General features: G+C 38.6%; 1 protein-coding gene across 2 annotated transcripts in view; it reads right to left on the bottom strand.

Moving 5' to 3' along the window:
* Positions 1 to 5,131: 5,131 nt before the first annotated feature.
* tmem266 (transmembrane protein 266) overlaps positions 5,132 to 18,394 on the bottom strand; it is a 60,277-nt gene continuing 47,014 nt past the window's right edge. For both annotated transcript variants that reach the window (XM_061916968.1, XM_061916967.1), the window contains exons 6-11: positions 15,882 to 15,938; positions 15,655 to 15,793; positions 13,180 to 13,295; positions 10,388 to 10,580; positions 8,400 to 8,462; positions 5,132 to 8,330 (exon numbers count right to left, since the gene is read on the bottom strand). In XM_061916968.1, the coding sequence (XP_061772952.1) occupies positions 7,741 to 8,330; positions 8,400 to 8,462; positions 10,388 to 10,580; positions 13,180 to 13,295; positions 15,655 to 15,793; positions 15,882 to 15,938 (1,158 nt within the window). In that variant the 3' untranslated portion in view covers positions 5,132 to 7,740. The remainder of the gene's footprint in view (positions 8,331 to 8,399; positions 8,463 to 10,387; positions 10,581 to 13,179; positions 13,296 to 15,654; positions 15,794 to 15,881; positions 15,939 to 18,394) is intronic.

The following is an 18,394-nucleotide window of genomic DNA, read 5'->3' as shown; positions in this document are numbered from 1 at the left end:
TATACACATATATACTTACATATATGTACATTCTTACATACATATATATGTAAATATATCTATGTATGTATATATACATATGTATATATATTTGTATATATACGTATGTTTATATGTATAGCTATATATACGTATGTGTTTATATATACACGTATGTGTATATATATGCATATATGTATATATATATATTTACATATATACACAAACATATATATATGGACATATATATACATACATATATACATACATACATACATATATATATATATAGACATATATATACATACATACATATATACTTACACATATATATGTATATATATACACATACGTATATGTATACATATGTATGTATATATATATACACATTATTATATATATATATACACATTTTCATATAGATACATATTTGCATGTATGCATATATATATACATGCATATATATATGTATGTATATATACATATATATATATGGATTGAACTTTCACACTATCATGTTGGACCCACTCGACATCCATTGCTTTCCTCCTCTCCAAGGTTCTCATAGTCATCATTGTCACCGACGTCCCACTGGGTGTGAGTTTTCCTTGCCCTTATGTGGGCCTACCGAGGATGTCGTAGTGGTTTGTGCAGCCCTTTGAGACACTATTGATTTAGGGCTATATAAGTAAACATTGATTGATATACATATAAATATATGTACGTATACACACATATGGTAGATGAGTTGTACTTGTATAGGGCTTTTCTACATTCAAGGTACTCAAAGTGCTTTGACACTACTTCCAAATTTACCCATTCACACACTGATGGAGGGAGCTGCCATGCAAGGCGCTAACCAGCACCCATATATACACATATATATGTACACTTATATATACATATTTATATATACACATACATATATATACACACATATACATACATATATGCATACATGTATACATACACATCTATACATACATACATACACATATACATACATGTTTACATGTATATATACATAAATATGTATATATATAGATGTGTATATATATGTATGTATATATACATATGCGTATGTATATATATATGTATATATACATATGCGTATGTATATATATATATATATACATACGTATATATAGATATATTAATATATCTGCATATATATGTATGTATATATACATATATATACACATATAAATACATATACATGTATATACAAATTGAAATACACACACATATATACACACACACACACATACATATGTATGTATATATACACATCTATATATACAAACATAAATATATATACATATATATACACATAAATGTATATACACACACATTATATTTATATATATATATACTTACATATACAAACCCCGTTTCCATATGAGTTGGGGAATTGTGTTAGATGTAAATATAAACAGAATACAATGATTTGCAAATCTTTTTCAACCCATATTCAGTTGAATATGCTACAAACACCACATATTTGATGTTCAAACTGATAAACTTTTTTTTGTGCAAATAATTATTAACTTTAGAATTTGATGCTAGCAACACGTGACAAAGAAGTTGGGAAAGGTGGCAATAAATACTAATAAAGTTGAGGAATGCTCATCAAACAGTTATTTGGAACATCCCACAGGTGTGCAGGCTAATTGGGAACAGTTGGGTGCCATGATTGGGTATAAAAGCAGCTTCAATGAAATGCTAAGTAATTCACAAACAAGGATGGTGAGGGTCACCACTTTGTAAGCAAATTGTCAAACAGTTTTAGAACAACATTTCTCAACGAGCTATTGCAAGGAATTTAGGGATTTTACCATCGACGGTCTGTAAAATCAGTTCAGAGAATCTGGAGAAATCACTGCACATAAGCGATGATATTACGGACCTTTGACCCCTCAGGCGGTACTGCATCCAAAACCGACATCAGTGTGTAAGGATATCATCACATGGGCTCAGGAACAATTCATAAAACCACCGTCAGTAACTACAGTTGGTCGCTACGTCTGTAAGTGCAAGTTAAAACTCTACGAGGCAAAGCCAAAGCCCTTTATCAACAACACCGAGGAACGCCGCCAGCTTCGCTGGGCCCAAGCTCATCTAAGCTGGACTGATGCAAAGTGGAAAGGTGTTCTGTGGTCTGACGAATCCACATTTCAAATTAAATTTGGAAACTGTGGACGTGGTGTCCTCCCGAACAAAGAGGAAAATAATAATTCGGATTTTATAGGCGCAAAGTTCAAAAGCCAGCATGTGTGATGGTATGAGGGTGTATTAGTGCCCAAGGCATGGGTAATTTACACATCTGTGAAGGCACCATTAATGCTGACAGGCACATACAGGTTTTGGAGCAACATATGTTGTCATCCAAGCAACATTATCATGGATGCCCCTGCTTATTTCAGTAAAACAATGCCAAGCCACGTGTTACAACAACGTGGCTTCGTAGTAAAAGAGTGCGGGTACTTTCCTGGCCCGCCTGCAGTCCAGACATGTCTCCCATCGAAAATGTGTGGCGCATTATGAAGCGTAAAATACGACAGCGGAGACCCCGGACTGTTGAACGACTTAAGCTCTACATAAAACAAGAATGGGAAAGAATTCCACTTTCAAAGCTTCAACAATTAGTTTCCTCAGTTCCCAAACGTTTATTGAGTGTTGTTAAAAGAAAATGTGATGTAACACAGTGGTGAACATGCCCTTTCCCAACTACTTTGGCACGTGTTGCAGCCATGAAATTCTAAGTTAATTATTATTTGCAAAAGAAAAAAAAGTTTATGAGTTTGAACATCAAATATCTTGTCTTTGTAGTGCATTCAACTGAATATGGGTTTAAAAAGATTTGCAAATCATTGTATTCCGTTTATATATACATCTAACACAATTTCCTAACTCATATGGAAACGGGGTTTGTACATACATACATATATATATATACATAAACACATATATATATATATATATATATATATATATATATATATATATACATAAACACATATATATATATATATATATATATATATATATATATATATGTATTCATACACACACTTCTTTTTTTTTTTTAATAACATTTTTGTACAGTACAAGCCAAAAGTTTGAACACACCTTCTCATTCAAAATCTTTTCTTTACTTTGTTGACTATTTACATTGTAGATTGTCACATCAATACTATGAATGAATACATGGGGAGTTATGTACTTAACACAAAAAGGTGAAATGAGTGTTTTATATTCTAGTTTCTTCAAAACAGCCACTCTTTGCTTGGATTACTGTTTTGTACACTCTTGGCATTCTCTCGATAAGCTTCAAGCACACCTGTGAAGTGAAAACCATTTCAGGTGACTACCTCTTGAAGCTCACGGAGAGAATGCCAAGAGTGTGCAAAGCAGTAATCAGAGCAAAGGGTGGTTATTTTGAAGAAATTAAAAAATAAAACATATTTTCGGTTATTTCACCTTTTTTTGTTAAGTACATAACTCCACATGTGTTTATTCATAGTTTTGATGTGACAATCAACAATGTAAATAGTCATGAAAATAAAGAAAACACGTTGAGGTTTGTCCAAACTTTTGGCCTGTACTGTATATCATAATATCGATGTTAATATAAGTGAAATATATTTATATAGCATTTTTTCTCTCGAAACTCGACGCACTTTACACAATGAAACGCAATATCTACATCTTTAAGCTACATTTAAACTATTGTGGGTGGCTGGAATCAAACCTGGAATCCTTAAAAGTTGCTGCCATGGCCACAATAACAACTGAGCTACGCCGTCCCCTAATATTCTAATTATGTGTAATTATATCTTAAGTTAAACATATTTTATTTACTTATATTACTGTATTTTCCAAATTTTGGAACACGCCCGCATACAAGCCACACCCACTAAATTTCTGAGAAAAACTAAATGTTTTCCATACCTTAGCCACACCGAACTATAAGCTGCAGATATATACATTCCTGAAATATGTTGTAAATGTTTATTTACGTACCTTAATTGTTTCCGAACGGTGTCTGTAACACGGCAGTAAAGCGGCTGATCAAACAAAACAGAAGTCATCGTCATGGACACACAAACTGCAGAAGGTAGTTCTCCAATTAGCTAAACAGATTCAATAGTTCTAAGGTAACATTTTGGTGAATTTATGAAACTGAAACGATACAAAAAGAATGCCATTGTAAGTTAATAATACTAACACAGACACGCAAACGTGTTGGTATGTTAGCTAATGCTAACGACACCAGCTTGATTATATTCCAGTACCACGTACAAATATGCATGAAAACACTACTGTAAAACGTGACGATTTAGTGAGTATGAATTGTTTTATGCATATTGTAAAATTTACAAACGTTGCTTCAACTGATGAAAGGAGAATTGAAACAAGTACAAATGCTGTGGAAAATTAGAAGACGGAACACTTTCGTAATACTGTAGACCGATGTTTAACCTGCAGTGAGCGAACTCGTCCAAATGACGGTACCATAGCAGCAAAACAAATAACACCTTTTCGGTGTCTCTGCTTGTGTTTTATGAAATTTATTTGTTGAATACCAAACATTATGGCTGATAACGAACACAAATCCATAAATTATCTGTATTGTTTCATAAGCCATGGGGTTCGAAGCGTAGGGGAAAAAAAACATTTGTTGTCCGAAAAAAACAGTATAAATATTTTAAAATTATTCAGTTTAATAAGTTAATTCAGTCATGTCATTTTATCTGTGAAACAAACCTCAAATACTTGCGTCCGTTAAATTTACAAAACATAGTTAATGGAACAAAGAGTAAAAATAAAACACAACATCTGACCTTTTGTTTTTCCAGGTTGTTCCTGAGATGACAGAAGCTCTGAGCAAGTGATCATCATCCATCAGCTGAAACCTTCACAAAGAAGAGCCAGTGGAGGATCCAGCAGACCTGCTGAGAATATCTTCACACCAATGCCAGGATTTATGTACAAGTCTTGAATATCAGCAATCAAAGATGTACTTTGATTGCTGATTTTGTGGGACTTCTAGTGGTGAGTGATCCTACTTACTGGTACGTGTCGGCCGGGTTTGGGGAGTCGACCTGCTAAACTGTTAATTTTCACATTGTATTAAAAAGTGACAATCAACTTGTCTTGTTCTTCCTTTTATTGGCTCCACTCCGCAGTGCCGGCGGTCCATGAGCGAGATAAAAAAACGCCAGACAGTACAATAAAGTTGGTGTGCAATGTTTTGAAAGGTTCATGCCATGATCAATTTTGTGGTAGCCGCATTTAGGACTTCCTGTTTTGAAATATTTACACAGCTACACCACGGTTTCCACTTCACGTCATGTGCAGCCACGTTTTCAATTTTCAAATCTCAGACTGGTTAGATTCCAAAAAACGTAGTGGCAAAACTCCGTCCATTGAATTTATATTACAAACATTGTTAAAATAGAAAGAGAGAAGTTTAGAAATGACTTGGTATGGCAACAACGATCCACTGTTGCTAGGGGTGTAACTGTACACAAAAATTTCGGTTCGGTACGTACCTCGGTTTAGAGGTCACGGTTTGGTTCATTTTCGGTACAGTAAGAAAACAACAAAATATAATTTTTTTGGTTATTTATTTACCAAATTTGCATAATCTTCCACCAAAAGTATTTTTCTTAGTGGAATATTTGATGTGAAGTAATGGGAACATTGGATAGGTCAATAATTCATAATAACATTGATTTTGATTCAATATTATGTTTTGAGCAATGACAGTTTGAAAGGAAAAAAACCAGCTTTGTTTTAGTAGTCAACATTGCAAACTTTTTCTAAATTACATTTAACCTTCAAGCTTCTTTGTTTCACTTCTTTTATGTTTTTGTTTATTTTAATAGTATTTTTAGAATATGCCGCGGGCCTTGTAAAACATTAGCTGTGGGCCGCAAACGGCCTCCGGGGCACACTTTTTACACCCCTGCTATAGATAATAAAAAATTAAATCTGATAAATCAATGGATAAAAAGCAGAGCCTGGCGACACATGCGCGATTATCATAACTCTCTCGCTCTCTGCCCCTCCCTCACAAATGCTGCTGTTGCGCGAAAAATGTGTTTTGTTTTTAACCCCTTCTTAACCCTGAACGTACATTGTTAACACACGCAACCATAACTCAAAATGCCGGACATTTGAGGCATTTAAGAAACTCTGCCCTGACAGCTCCGCAAAATAGGACATGTCCGGTAAAAAGAGGACATATGGTCAGTCTATCCTAGCCCGGTCGCTGCTAGCATGCTAGCAAAAGAGGACATGTCCGGTGCTAGAGGCGACCGGGCTAGGATAAACTGACCATGTGTCCTCTTTTCACCGGACATGTCTTCTTTTGCGGAGCTGTCAGGGCAGAGTTTCTTAAAGGCCTACTGAAATGAGATTTTCTTATTTAAACGGGGATAGCAGGTCCAGTCTATGTGTCAAACTTGATCATTTCGCGATATTGCCATATTTTTGCTGGAAGGATTTAGTAGAGAACATCCACGATAAAGTTCGCAACTTTTAGTCGCTAATAAAAAAGCCTTGCCTGTACCGGAAGTCGCAGATGATGACGTCACAAGGGTGAGGGCTCCTCACGTCCCCACATTGTTTATAATGGGAGCCTCCAGCAGCAAGAGCTATTCGGACCGAGAAAACGACAATTTCCCCATTAATTTGAGCGAGGATGAAAGATTTGTGGATGATGATATTGATAGTAAAGGAGTAGACAAAAAAAAAAGGCGATTGCATTGGGACGGATTCAGATGTTTCTAGACACATGTATCAGGATAATTCTGGGAAATCCCTTATCTTTCTATTGTGTTGCTGGTGTTTTAGTGAGTTTAACAGTACCTGATAGTCGGAGTCGTGTGTCCACGGGTGTCTTGGCGCCAGTCTCTGAGGGAAGTCGACGGCAGCTGCATGGACGGAGCAAGCTCAGCTGATCCCCGGTAAAAGGCGACTTTTTACCACAATTTTCTCACCGAAACCTGCCGGTTGACAAGTTGTCGGGAACCATGTTCGCTTGACCGCTCTGATCCACAGTAAAGTTTCATCTCTGGGAATTTTAAACAAGGAAACACCTTGTTTGTGTGGATAAAGGTTAAAGCTTCCCACCTCCATCTTTCTACTTTGACTTCTCCATTTTTAATTAAACAAATTGCAAAAGCTACAGCAACACAGATGTCCAGAATACTGTGTAATTGCGCCATGAAAAGAGACGACTTTTAGCCGCAAATGGTGCTGGGCTAATATGTCCCCTGCAACCCGGGACGTCACGCGCACGCGTCATCATTCCGCGACGTTTTCAACAAGAAACTCCGCGGGAAATTTAAAATTGTAATTAAGTAAACTGAAAAGGCCATATTGGCATGTGTTGCAATGTTAATATTTCATCATTGATATATAAACTATCAGACTGCGTGGTCGCTAGTAGTGGCTTTCAGTAGGTCTTTAAATGCCTCAAATGTCCGGCATTTTGGGTATTGTTTACGCTACTTAATATGTCCGTCTGGAAACTCGTTTGGTTCACCTCCGCACTGGACCGAAACCCCCGTACCGAAACGGTTCAATCCAAATACACGTACCGTTACACCCCTAACTTTTGCTCCATCAAACCCTTTTTTAGGCTTTTTTATTATAAAACCGCTGCGTCGTTGCATGAGGTTTGTGCCTGTTGCTGGTAAAAGGTTGATAAAAGTGAGTCATTTCCTGATAAGTGTTGAGCTTCCCGCTGTCTTATGTTTCCGACAGACGATGGATGGGAGCGTCTACTGGCTCCATCATCCTGTACTTCTCCTCCAGGAAGGCTTCCTTGCCCTGCAGGTGGATGAGAGGTTTGGTGTGCGATTCCTGGTTCCTCTTGTTGTAGATGTTGACCCTGTGCTCCAGCTCGGGGCTGTGTTTGGTGGAACCGGTCGGGCTCGGGGGTTTGAGGTTGACCGGGTCCAAACCCTTCTGGGCGAGACAGGAGTCCCCCGACAGCGAGGAGAGGAGTTCCTGCACCACCGCGCTGGGGCTTCCTCTGGGCTGCGTGCTGCTGTAGGGCGGAGGGTAGCAGCGCTGGTCGCTGTAGTCCGTGGACGTGGACGCCTCGCGCACGGTGGAGCTCCAGTCTGTGGACGACCCCAGCGTGCGGCTGCTGATGTGAGACGCCGTGGTGGCGGACGCTTCGCTCGCCGAGCTGTTGGCGCGCCGCAAGAGGCCGCTGCCGGACACGGCGTCTGCACTTACCAGAGAAGGAGGAAGCTGGCTGGGGTTGTTGGGCAGGTGGACGTCAATTGCCGCTGTGGTGATGACGCGTGCGGCGGGGTCGGGGACGCCCATGTCTGGAAGAGAGAACACGTTGGCGAAGGTGGCCGACAGGTGACGTGATGAAGGCGCTGGATGATGCTCACCGCTGCTTGGCTCGCTGTAATACTGACTGATGTAGTTGTTCATGTCGTCCTGGCCGTGGTGGGCTGCAAGGACACACTTCAGCCATTAACTTCATTACTTGTACAAAAGCAGTGAAGTTGTGTAAATGGTAAATAAAAAGAGAATACAATGATTTGCAAATCCTTTTTTACTTATATTCAATTGAATAGACTGCAAAGACAAGATATTTCATCTTCACACTGAAAAACATTTTTTTTTCTGCAAATAATCATTAACTTAAAATTTAATGGCAGCAACACATTGCAAAAAAGTAGTCAGAGGGGCATTTTTACCAGTGTGTTACATGGCCTTTCCTTTTAACAACACTCAGTAAAGCTTTGGGAAGTGAGGAGACACATTTTCGAAGAGGAATTCTTTCCCATTCCTGCTTGATGTACAGCTTAAGTTGTTCAACAAGCCGGGGTCTCTGTTGTGGTATTTTAGGCTTCACATTGCACCACACTTTTCAATGGGAGACAGGTCTGAACTACAGGCAGGTCAGTCTAGTACCCGCACTCTTTTACTACGAAGCCACGCTGTTGTAACACGTGTAGAATGTGGCTTGGCATTGTCTTGCTGAAATAAGCAGGAGCGTCAATGATAATGTTGCTTGGATGGAAACATAATGTATGTTGCTCCAAAAGCTGTATGTACCTTTCAGCATTAATGGTGCCTTCACAGTGCAGTGCCTCACCTGCCACCAGGTACCTTAACCATGAGATGTTCCAAAACGAAGTATTAAATAAAATAAGTTTTAATATTTCTCTTTTGGTATATGCTTTCTAAGTGATTTTGGTGTGGTTCCTGTATATTTTGATAATTTTTATGGTCAAAATCGCGGAAATTCCATGTTTCCTGTTTAAAACAATGCAGCAGATGAGAAGTGAGGCAGACACAGGCGGTGCCTCCACGGCTACACACAATGTTTATTGGGCGTGTGCGTGCGAGGGGGCGCATGCTTGTTGCTACGGGGAAAAGGGAGGTCTTGAGGCAGCAAGTACCTCTGCCTCAAGGTAGGGGGGGATATATTGTCAACTTGCAGTTCAATGCCTCAGCAGTACTCTGACTCGCCACACTGCGAGAAGTGGGGGCGCTCAAGCTAGCAGACACAGGTCCCTCCACCGGAAGCCAGCATTTTTAAATCTTTTTTTTTTTAACTGTACTTATAACAAACATGGCATTTTTATTAGAGTAAGCCAGCGTTTGTGGGTGTTTTTTGTCCCATGCAAAAATATTGTTTAATTTCTTGGAATGATATTGAATTACATGAATGTTTCTGCCTATATGAAGGATTATATACTGTATACAAGATGAAATACTTCTCTAAACTGGACTTTAAGACCAAATGAATGCGATCATACAAAGTATGTTTTCAAGGACGATAGCTATTGCTGTTACAGATCCAAATACAGAAAGGTAAGATACACTCACAATACTTGATTTATTTTGTTAAAAGCAAATGGGACCAAAAAGTATTTAATAACAACTTTATCAAATAGTTTTTGTACCCATTTTTCAAATCATAATATCATTATGATAACGGTTTTATGAAAGTAAATAACTCCCTTTTTTTCCCTGTAACTCTAATGTGCAACCTAAATCAACAATGACTAGAGCTGCACATATGAAGTAAAAAAAAAAAAAAAAAGAAGAAAAAAAAAGTATGAATGCCTCACCTGGTATGTAGTTCATCGCATGTCACTGGTGTGTGTGTGTGTGTGTGTGAGATGTCAACTTGTCCTAAAAGGTCCAGATTAGAGTACAGTGCCTACAAAGGAGGTTTTGTTGGTCCTAGAAGCTTTTCCACCTTTTGTTTTGGTTCCACTAGAATAGTGGGTTTCAGGTTGACTTATCTGCATGTCAACAATCGGCTCCCAAAACACGACTTAGCGGAGAAAACAGCGAGTGAACACGGCCGCTATCTGATAGCCTGTTTGCTACAAAGGAGCTGATTATTCCAGACGGTTACCTGAGGGCCCCCCGGGCTCTCTGACTTTGGCCGGCCTGTGATGTTCGGAGCTCCCAGGGGCCAGTCCGTCCACCTCATGGAAACTGCTGCTCGGTTTACCCCACATATGGTGGATCTGCATGGCTTCTTCACGCTCTGCCACCAGATCCAGGTCCTGATGGGCCAGGTGGGCCCTCAGCTGCCGGATTTCAAACTGAAAGGTGAGAGAGGAGAGGAACTGACAATGAAATACTGCGTTATCCGTGTTGATATCCTTCGTTGATGGCTCTCTTTTACAAACATACCTTGTTGTTAGTCTACACCAGAGCACAATTCAATCAATCAATCAAAGTTTATTTATATAGCCCTAAATCACGAGTGTCTCAAAGGGCTGCACAAGCCACAGAGATTTTTTTAGAATGCAAAGTCCGGCCAAACATTCCTTTCTCCTTCATGCTGAAACATTTGCAACATCTAAAGCTAGCTAACATTAGCTCTGCATCAGTTCAGTAGTATCCATGGTAACACCCCAAACTTCTAGTAGACATGCGCTTTTTGTCACTCATTCATTCACTCTTCATCTGTTTCACCGTTACAAGCTACGGAATTTGCCCATTAATCATTACCCCCCAACAGATTTTCATGTTTTCATGATCGTGTGCAGACATAATTGAAATCGAAATCCAAAATCGATTAATTGTCTAGCCCGGGGGTGTCAAATGTACGGCCCCAGGGCCAGATCCAGCCCGCGAGATGAGTTTGCTAAGTATAAAACTAACCCAAAATTTTGGAATGAAAGAAACAGCTGTTCTAAATTTGTCCACTGGATGTCGCAATAGCAATTATTTGTATCTTTGTAGATAACGCTACTGTTATGATCCGATGTGCGGATCATATTCTGTTTGGGTTTTTCGGGTCACTTGTGTTTTTTTGTTAGTCCTGGACTCGGTCATTACAGTGGGACCTCTACTTAAGAGTGCCCCACTTTAAGAGCCGTCTCTTGGCTAATCGTTTCACTTTAAGTTGCAAGCAAATATTTGAGTTACAAACATCCTCACCATCAGTTGACGTACTGTAGCAAATGTCAACTATATTGGCCCAAAACATCTGGTCTTACTCACGAGCATTAGCTAGAAACCTTCTTCTTCTAACCATGGGAAGGAAGACAGTGAGTGTTAAGAACAGCGCTGAGAAAAACAAGTGTATGATATTCGTTGAAATCCAGAAATAAATAATTAAAAACATGCTCGAGCGTGTCGCCAACTTAGCGATGACATTTGAGCGTATCACTGCTAATCTGCACCAAACTGAAGTAGAATGAGCCATGAATGTTAAAAGAACATTTAAATGGTGGACAATTAGCCATGAAAATAATTATGGAAAAGCTGCTGATGGTGTGTTTGAAGGAGAAAGAGCTGAGAGGCGATACCGTACAAGTCCACTAAATGTAGTACTATTATTATTATTTTATAATACTACTGAAGTTGTTATTAGTCAGACTTAGACAAACTTTAATGATCCACAAGGGAAATATTTCCATCTATTGTATCGTTTCCATACAATATTTGTCATTTAAATATTTTTATTTTTTCAAAAGACATGTTTACGGTGGAAGAGGGGTTAGTGCGTCTGCCTCACAATACAAAGGTCCTGCCGTCCTGGGTTCAAATCCAGGCTCGGGATCTTTCTGTGTGGAGTTTGCATGTTCTCCCCGTGAATGCGTGGGTTCCCTCCGGGTATTCCGGCTTCCTCCCACTTCCAAACACATGCACCTGGGGATAAGTTGATTGGGAACACTAAATTGGCCCTAGTGAGTGAATGTGAGTGTGAATGTTGTCTGTCTATCTGTGTTGGCCCTGCGATGAGGTGGCGACTTGTCCAGGGTGTACCCCGCCTTCCGCCCGATTGTAGCTGAGATAGGCGCCAGCGCCCCCCGTGACCCCGAAAGGGAATAAGCGGTAGAGGATGGATGGATGTTACATAGTAAAATTAAGCTGTTTTGGGGGGCCAAGCACCAATTAAATCAATTTCCCTTCATGTCAATGTGTGATGTTGATTTGAGATACAAGTGTTCTGTGTTAAAACCTCTGTCCGATTAAAGTTGAGATACTACTGCACAACAAATTAATTTTTAAAATAGGGAGACTTCAAGTATCTGTGTACCAAGTAGAGAAGAATATCCCAATAATGTAAATGTGAACATAAGTACAAATAAGAATGTCCACAAGACAAAATGTATTAAAGAACATGGTAAAATAAAAATATTTCAACAAATAATAATCAAGAATATTTACACATACTTTGAAATATTTAGAAACAAATGTGCAGTTTAATGGTTACTTTATTTTATTTTTTTTAATCAGGTCAATCACACTTTTGAATTAGGATTAATTATGATTAATCACAGTTGCTACAAAAGTGATGCTTAATATATCTGTGGTAGTTTTGTTAACAACATTGCTTCGGGTATACTTAAACATCGTAGTTTGTCGACACCATTTGGAATTCCCTCACTCATCTTTGCATGTAGCCTTTCAGTTAACCATCCGCGTTTAAGATAAATAGAATGTGCTCTCAACATGAATTCTGTGATTTATCTCTGAATATACGTGATTAATGTAGTACTTTTTGTGACTAATCACATGAGTAAACTCATTACATTTGACAGTTCTAAAACAATATTTTAAGGAAAATAGTCACAGTGGTAGGATTGGCGTCTGCAGGATTATCTTCCTTTAATAGGACTATGGTTCCCTCTGCTGGTAATATGTCATAATTACTAGTTGAACCTTGGTTGACCCAAGTGTACTTACTGCTTGCTCCTGGCAAATCTGAGTAAGGCGGTCAAGTTGCTCCTCTCTTAGCGCTTTGGCCTTCTCATACTGCTGGATCTCCAGTTCCATCTCCACCTTCACTTGCAGCACGTAGGCTGCAAGCACCATCAGATGTTAAGTATTAACACTTTTTAAAACTTGCAACTGCAAATGATGCACAAAAACTAACACTTGCTGTACAACAATTCATCTGAACAAAATAGGACAAAAATATAAAAAGGGAAAAAAAATCTACTTAAAACATTTGTATGGGCGTGCAACACTTACAAACTTTAGTATATCAGTATGTGGTGGTAAATTATGAAGTGGACTAAAAAGAGATACGGCGATCTGCATTAGGAAAAGGTTGTTTTTCAAAGTACAAGGAAAATAATCTTTGTAAACATCTTGAACTTTATGAATAAATGAGACATAATCCATCATCAATCCCAGTGATTCTTAAACTGTGGTACACACACCATGAGTCAGAGCCGCTTAGAGAGAGTATGGCCAACTTGGTAGCAAACGTGGCACGGTGTACTCGTGTGAAAGGCTTTTGACCAATCACAGTGAGTATGGCCAAAGTATCGCCTAAATCAGGGATTCTGAGCCAGAGGGCGGCCAAATAAATATCTGTTTATCAATTGTGGTCCCAATGGCCGCCATTGGTACTCAGGTGTAATACACTTGTTCACCACTTGTGGCAGTAATGACAATTTTGACGAACAGAAGAAGACTGGAGCTAAAGTCACAGAAGTTTTAAGCGCAAAAAGTATTATCATTATTCTTATTAGTGGTGAATGTGTGTTTTCATATGCACTTTAATTTTATTGACAGTTTAGGAATGATAATTAAAAAAAAGTATATATATATATATATATACCCTTGGGATGGTTTCCTGCTGGCTCCGCTGTGAACGGGACTCTCGCTGCTGTGTTTGGACTGGACTCTCGCGACTGTGTTGTATCCATTGTGGATTGAACTTTCACAGTATCATGTTAGACCTGCTCGACATCCATTGCTTTCCTCCTCTCTAAGGTTCTCATAGTCATCATTGTCACCGACGTCCCACTGGGTCATTATTGTCACCAATGTCCCACTGGGTGTGAGTTTTCCTTGCCCTTATGTGGGCCTACCGAGGATGTCGTGGTGGTTTGTGCAGCCCTTTGAGACACTAGTGATTTAGGGCTATATAAGTAAACATTGATTGATTGATTGATTGATATATATATATATATATATATATATATATATATATATATGTATAAATACATACACACCATGTTTTTTGTATTTTTTTTTTCATACTTTGGCCGGGGCTGCGACATATACTCCGGAGCGACTTATGTGTGAAATTATTAACACATTACCGTAAAATATTCAAGAATATTATTTATCTCATTCGCGGAAGAGACGAAGAAAATGTCCGCAATCGTCACACACACGTCAAACAATAAGAATTCGGCAGGGGAGGGTCATGGCAGAAGTGCATTGTGGGTCATGGAATGCTAACTGCTGTATGCTATATGCTACTGCCGTAGCTATTAAGATGGATCATTTCATCGTTGGCGGTAACTTATAAAAAGTGAGAAGGGCTGAACAAAAATGGCACGGAAAAGGAAATCATGTACTGCAGATTACAAACTGGACGTAGTGAAATATGCAGCAGAAAAGGACAAGAGGAAGCGGCGCATACCTTTGGAGATGGCAGAGTTGTTTAGAAGCAACATCGAGGAAGAAGATTTCATGGGATTTATGGATTAGGAGTGACAGATTGTTTGGTAAAGGTATAGCATGTTCTATATGTTATAGTTATTTGAATGACTCTTACCATAATATGTTAGGTTAACATAGCAAGCACCTTCTCAGTTGGTTATTTATGCCTCATATAACGTACACTTATTCAGCCTGTTGTTCACTATTCTTTATTTATTTTCAATTGCCTTTCAAATGTCTATTCTTAGTGTTGGATTTTATCAAACAAATTTCCCCCCAAAATGCGACTTATACTCCAGTGCGACTTATATAAGTTTTTTTCCCTCTTTATTATGCATTTTCAGCCGGTGCGACGTATACTCCGGAGCGATTTATAATCCGAAAAATACGGTGTTTACACACATTAGGTCAGGAAAAAACACACTGCTCATCAGAGGATTTCATAAAATCCACTGACGAGCAGGGAAACCTGCGAAACAGGCTTGTAGGGATGATACAGCCTCGTGTTTTTTCTGACCTAATGTATATTCTGCTCTATCCCGGTATTGAGCACTGTATAACGGATAAACCACAAGAGGGAGCCCGGCTGTTAAAATCAACACAGACTCCTAACAAATGTTCTGTTCTCCATAATTGGTTTGCCTTTAGCAACTGCCTGCGCACAGCAAAAACACATCAATTAAATCAGAGAAAAAAAATAACATAACGAGGAAACCGATTTATGCTTTAAATGCTAAAAAGAAAAGTAGGAAGCCTCACCGTCAATAACCCTTTTGACCCTCCAGATACGCAGCGTGATGATGAGGCCAATGGCGTCCCAGGGGCTGCTAGGGCCGTTGGCCACAGTGGAGGCCACCATAGGGGCCAGCGAGAGGACGATGACGGCTCCATCGAACACCTGAGGACAACACTGGTGACATTGAGGCAAAAGCACTGCAGACCAAGGAGTCCCTGAGGCGGGACTTATGACGCCCAGGAGAGTTTACCTCTACTTTGTTCTCAATGTAATCCCAGATCCCCAGGACCACGATCCTGAACACGGTCTGAGGGACAGAAAGGAGGTGACACAGTAAGATGTAAGAAAACAGGACTGAATGGCTATGAAGCGTCTCATGCATCCAGGTCATTGTCATCTCAGCACATTCAAGTGATCGCAACTGGACTGCCTAGGACTGAATGCGTGAAGCAGTGCATTCTGGGTAAAAATTAATATTTGTCAAACCCAGGTGATGGCGGTTAGGATGAATTCTAGGAGTCCAACCCGCTAATGAATGTGAATGTTAGCAGTGGGATCGTCAAGTCTATACAACTAAGACAAATGTGAGTATAACACCTGGACTCAGGAGGGTACTGGGAACTAGAAGCCTCGGACCAAATACTGACATGGTACATCATTATCTGTTGCGATAGATGTTCAAAGTATAGATTTGTGTTCAATGCCTGTGTCTTAATCAGTCAGTACTACATGTCTCCAGGAGGAGGTGCCGCTATAACTAATAGATTAAAACCTTTAACAACTGAAGTAAACAGATTGTACTTTCATAGTGAAATGGAAATATTATACACAGTAGTACTTGGCCATAAAGTGGTAAAACATTAGGAGAATATAAATAGTATTTGAGGGAAAAAAACCCATGAAAGACACAGGTTTACATTTGTAATATGACATGAATCTAGTTAAAATATAATAAAAACAAATAATTAATTACAACTTCATAAAACGTAATTAAAATAGTAAAATGACGATTACGATAAATATTATGGCTTTTTTTTTTCTTGTGAATTTAGGACATTTTTTTTTAGTTTGGTGCCAATACTGAAAAATTAACTAAGACAAGCATATCTTTTTTAATTCAAATTTTTTTTATTTTTAGATGACACAAAAATAGGAATATTTTGGAAGTCAATTATGACATACTTTCTGACTTTGTAACTGATATTTTAATATAAATACAATAAAATAAAACACTATGGTCCCCTTTTCTTCCTTTCAGTTACACAGCAATATTGGGGTATTGTTACTTTGCATTACAAGTTTATTTTTTATATTTTTCAGAGTAGTACCAATACTGAAAAAAAAAATAGGGAGGACTGGTATTTTTTTTAATGAAACGATTTGTTTATTTTTGCATAATAAAGAACAGGTGCAAAAATATATAAATGTATCTGAAATAAACCTATAGTCACATTCTGTTTAGGTATTACATATCGCAAATATTATAAATTAAATACTTATTGTATTCTACCCTAAATCATACTTAAAATACCTAAGAGGCATATATATATGTACATATCTATATAAGTATATACACATACATTACATATATGTATGTATGTATGCACATATAAATTATAGATATTTAGATATTCTGAGGGAATGTAATCATTCTAAATGTTACTGGTGTTTATTGTACATTAACACTATAAACCTTGTTTCCATATGAGTTGGGAAATTGTGTTAGATGGAAATATAAACGGAATACAATGATTTGCAAATCATTTTCAACCCATGCACTACAAAGACAACATATTTGATGTTCAAACTGATAAACATTTTTTTTTGTGCAAATGATCATTAGCTTTAGAAATTGATGCCAGCAACACATGACAAAGAAGTTGGGAAAGGTGGCAATAAATACTGATAAAGTTGAGGAATGCTCATCAAACACTTATTTGGAACATCCCACAGGTGTGCAGGCTAACTGGGAACAGGTGGGCGCCATGATTGGGTATAAAAACAGCTTCCCAAAAAATGCTCAGTCTTTCACAAGAAAGGATGGGGCGAGGTACACCCCTTTGTCCACAACTGTGTGAGTAAATAGTCAAACAGTTTAAGAACAACTTTTCTCAAAGTGCAATTGCAAGAAATTTAGGGATTTCAACATCTACGGTCCATAATATCATCAAAAGATTCAGAGAATCTGGAGAAATCTCTCCACGTAAGCGGCATGGCCGGAAACCAACATTGAATGACCGTGACCTTCGATCCCTCAGACGGCACTGTATCAAAAACCAACATCGATCTCTAAAGGATATCACCACATGGGCTCAGGAACACTTCAGAAAACCACTGTCACTAAATACAGTTGGTCGCTACATCTGTAAGTACAAGTTAAAGCTCTACTATGCAAAGCGAAAGCCATTTATCAACAACATCCAGAAATGCCGCCGGCTTCTCTGGGCCCCGAGATCATCTAAGATGGACTGATGCAAAGTGAAAAAGTGTTCTGTAGTCTGATGAGTCCACATTTCAAATCGTTTTTGGAAATATTCGACATTGTGTCATCCGGACCAAATGGGAAGCGAACCATCCAGACTGTTATCGACGCAAAGTTCAAAAGCCAGCATCTGTGTGCCCAAGGCATGGGTAACTTACACATCTGTGAAGGCACCATTAATGCTGAAAGGTACATACAGGTTTTGGAACATGTGCTGCCATCTAAGCGCCGTCTTTTTCATGGACGCCCCTGCTTATTTCAGCAAGACAATGCCAAGCCAC

Source organism: Nerophis ophidion, linkage group LG12 (assembly GCF_033978795.1).
Source record: "Nerophis ophidion isolate RoL-2023_Sa linkage group LG12, RoL_Noph_v1.0, whole genome shotgun sequence".
NCBI lineage: Eukaryota > Metazoa > Chordata > Actinopteri > Syngnathiformes > Syngnathidae > Nerophis > Nerophis ophidion.
Note: the sequence above shows the minus strand (reverse complement) of the source record. Positions and strands in the feature narration are given on the sequence as shown.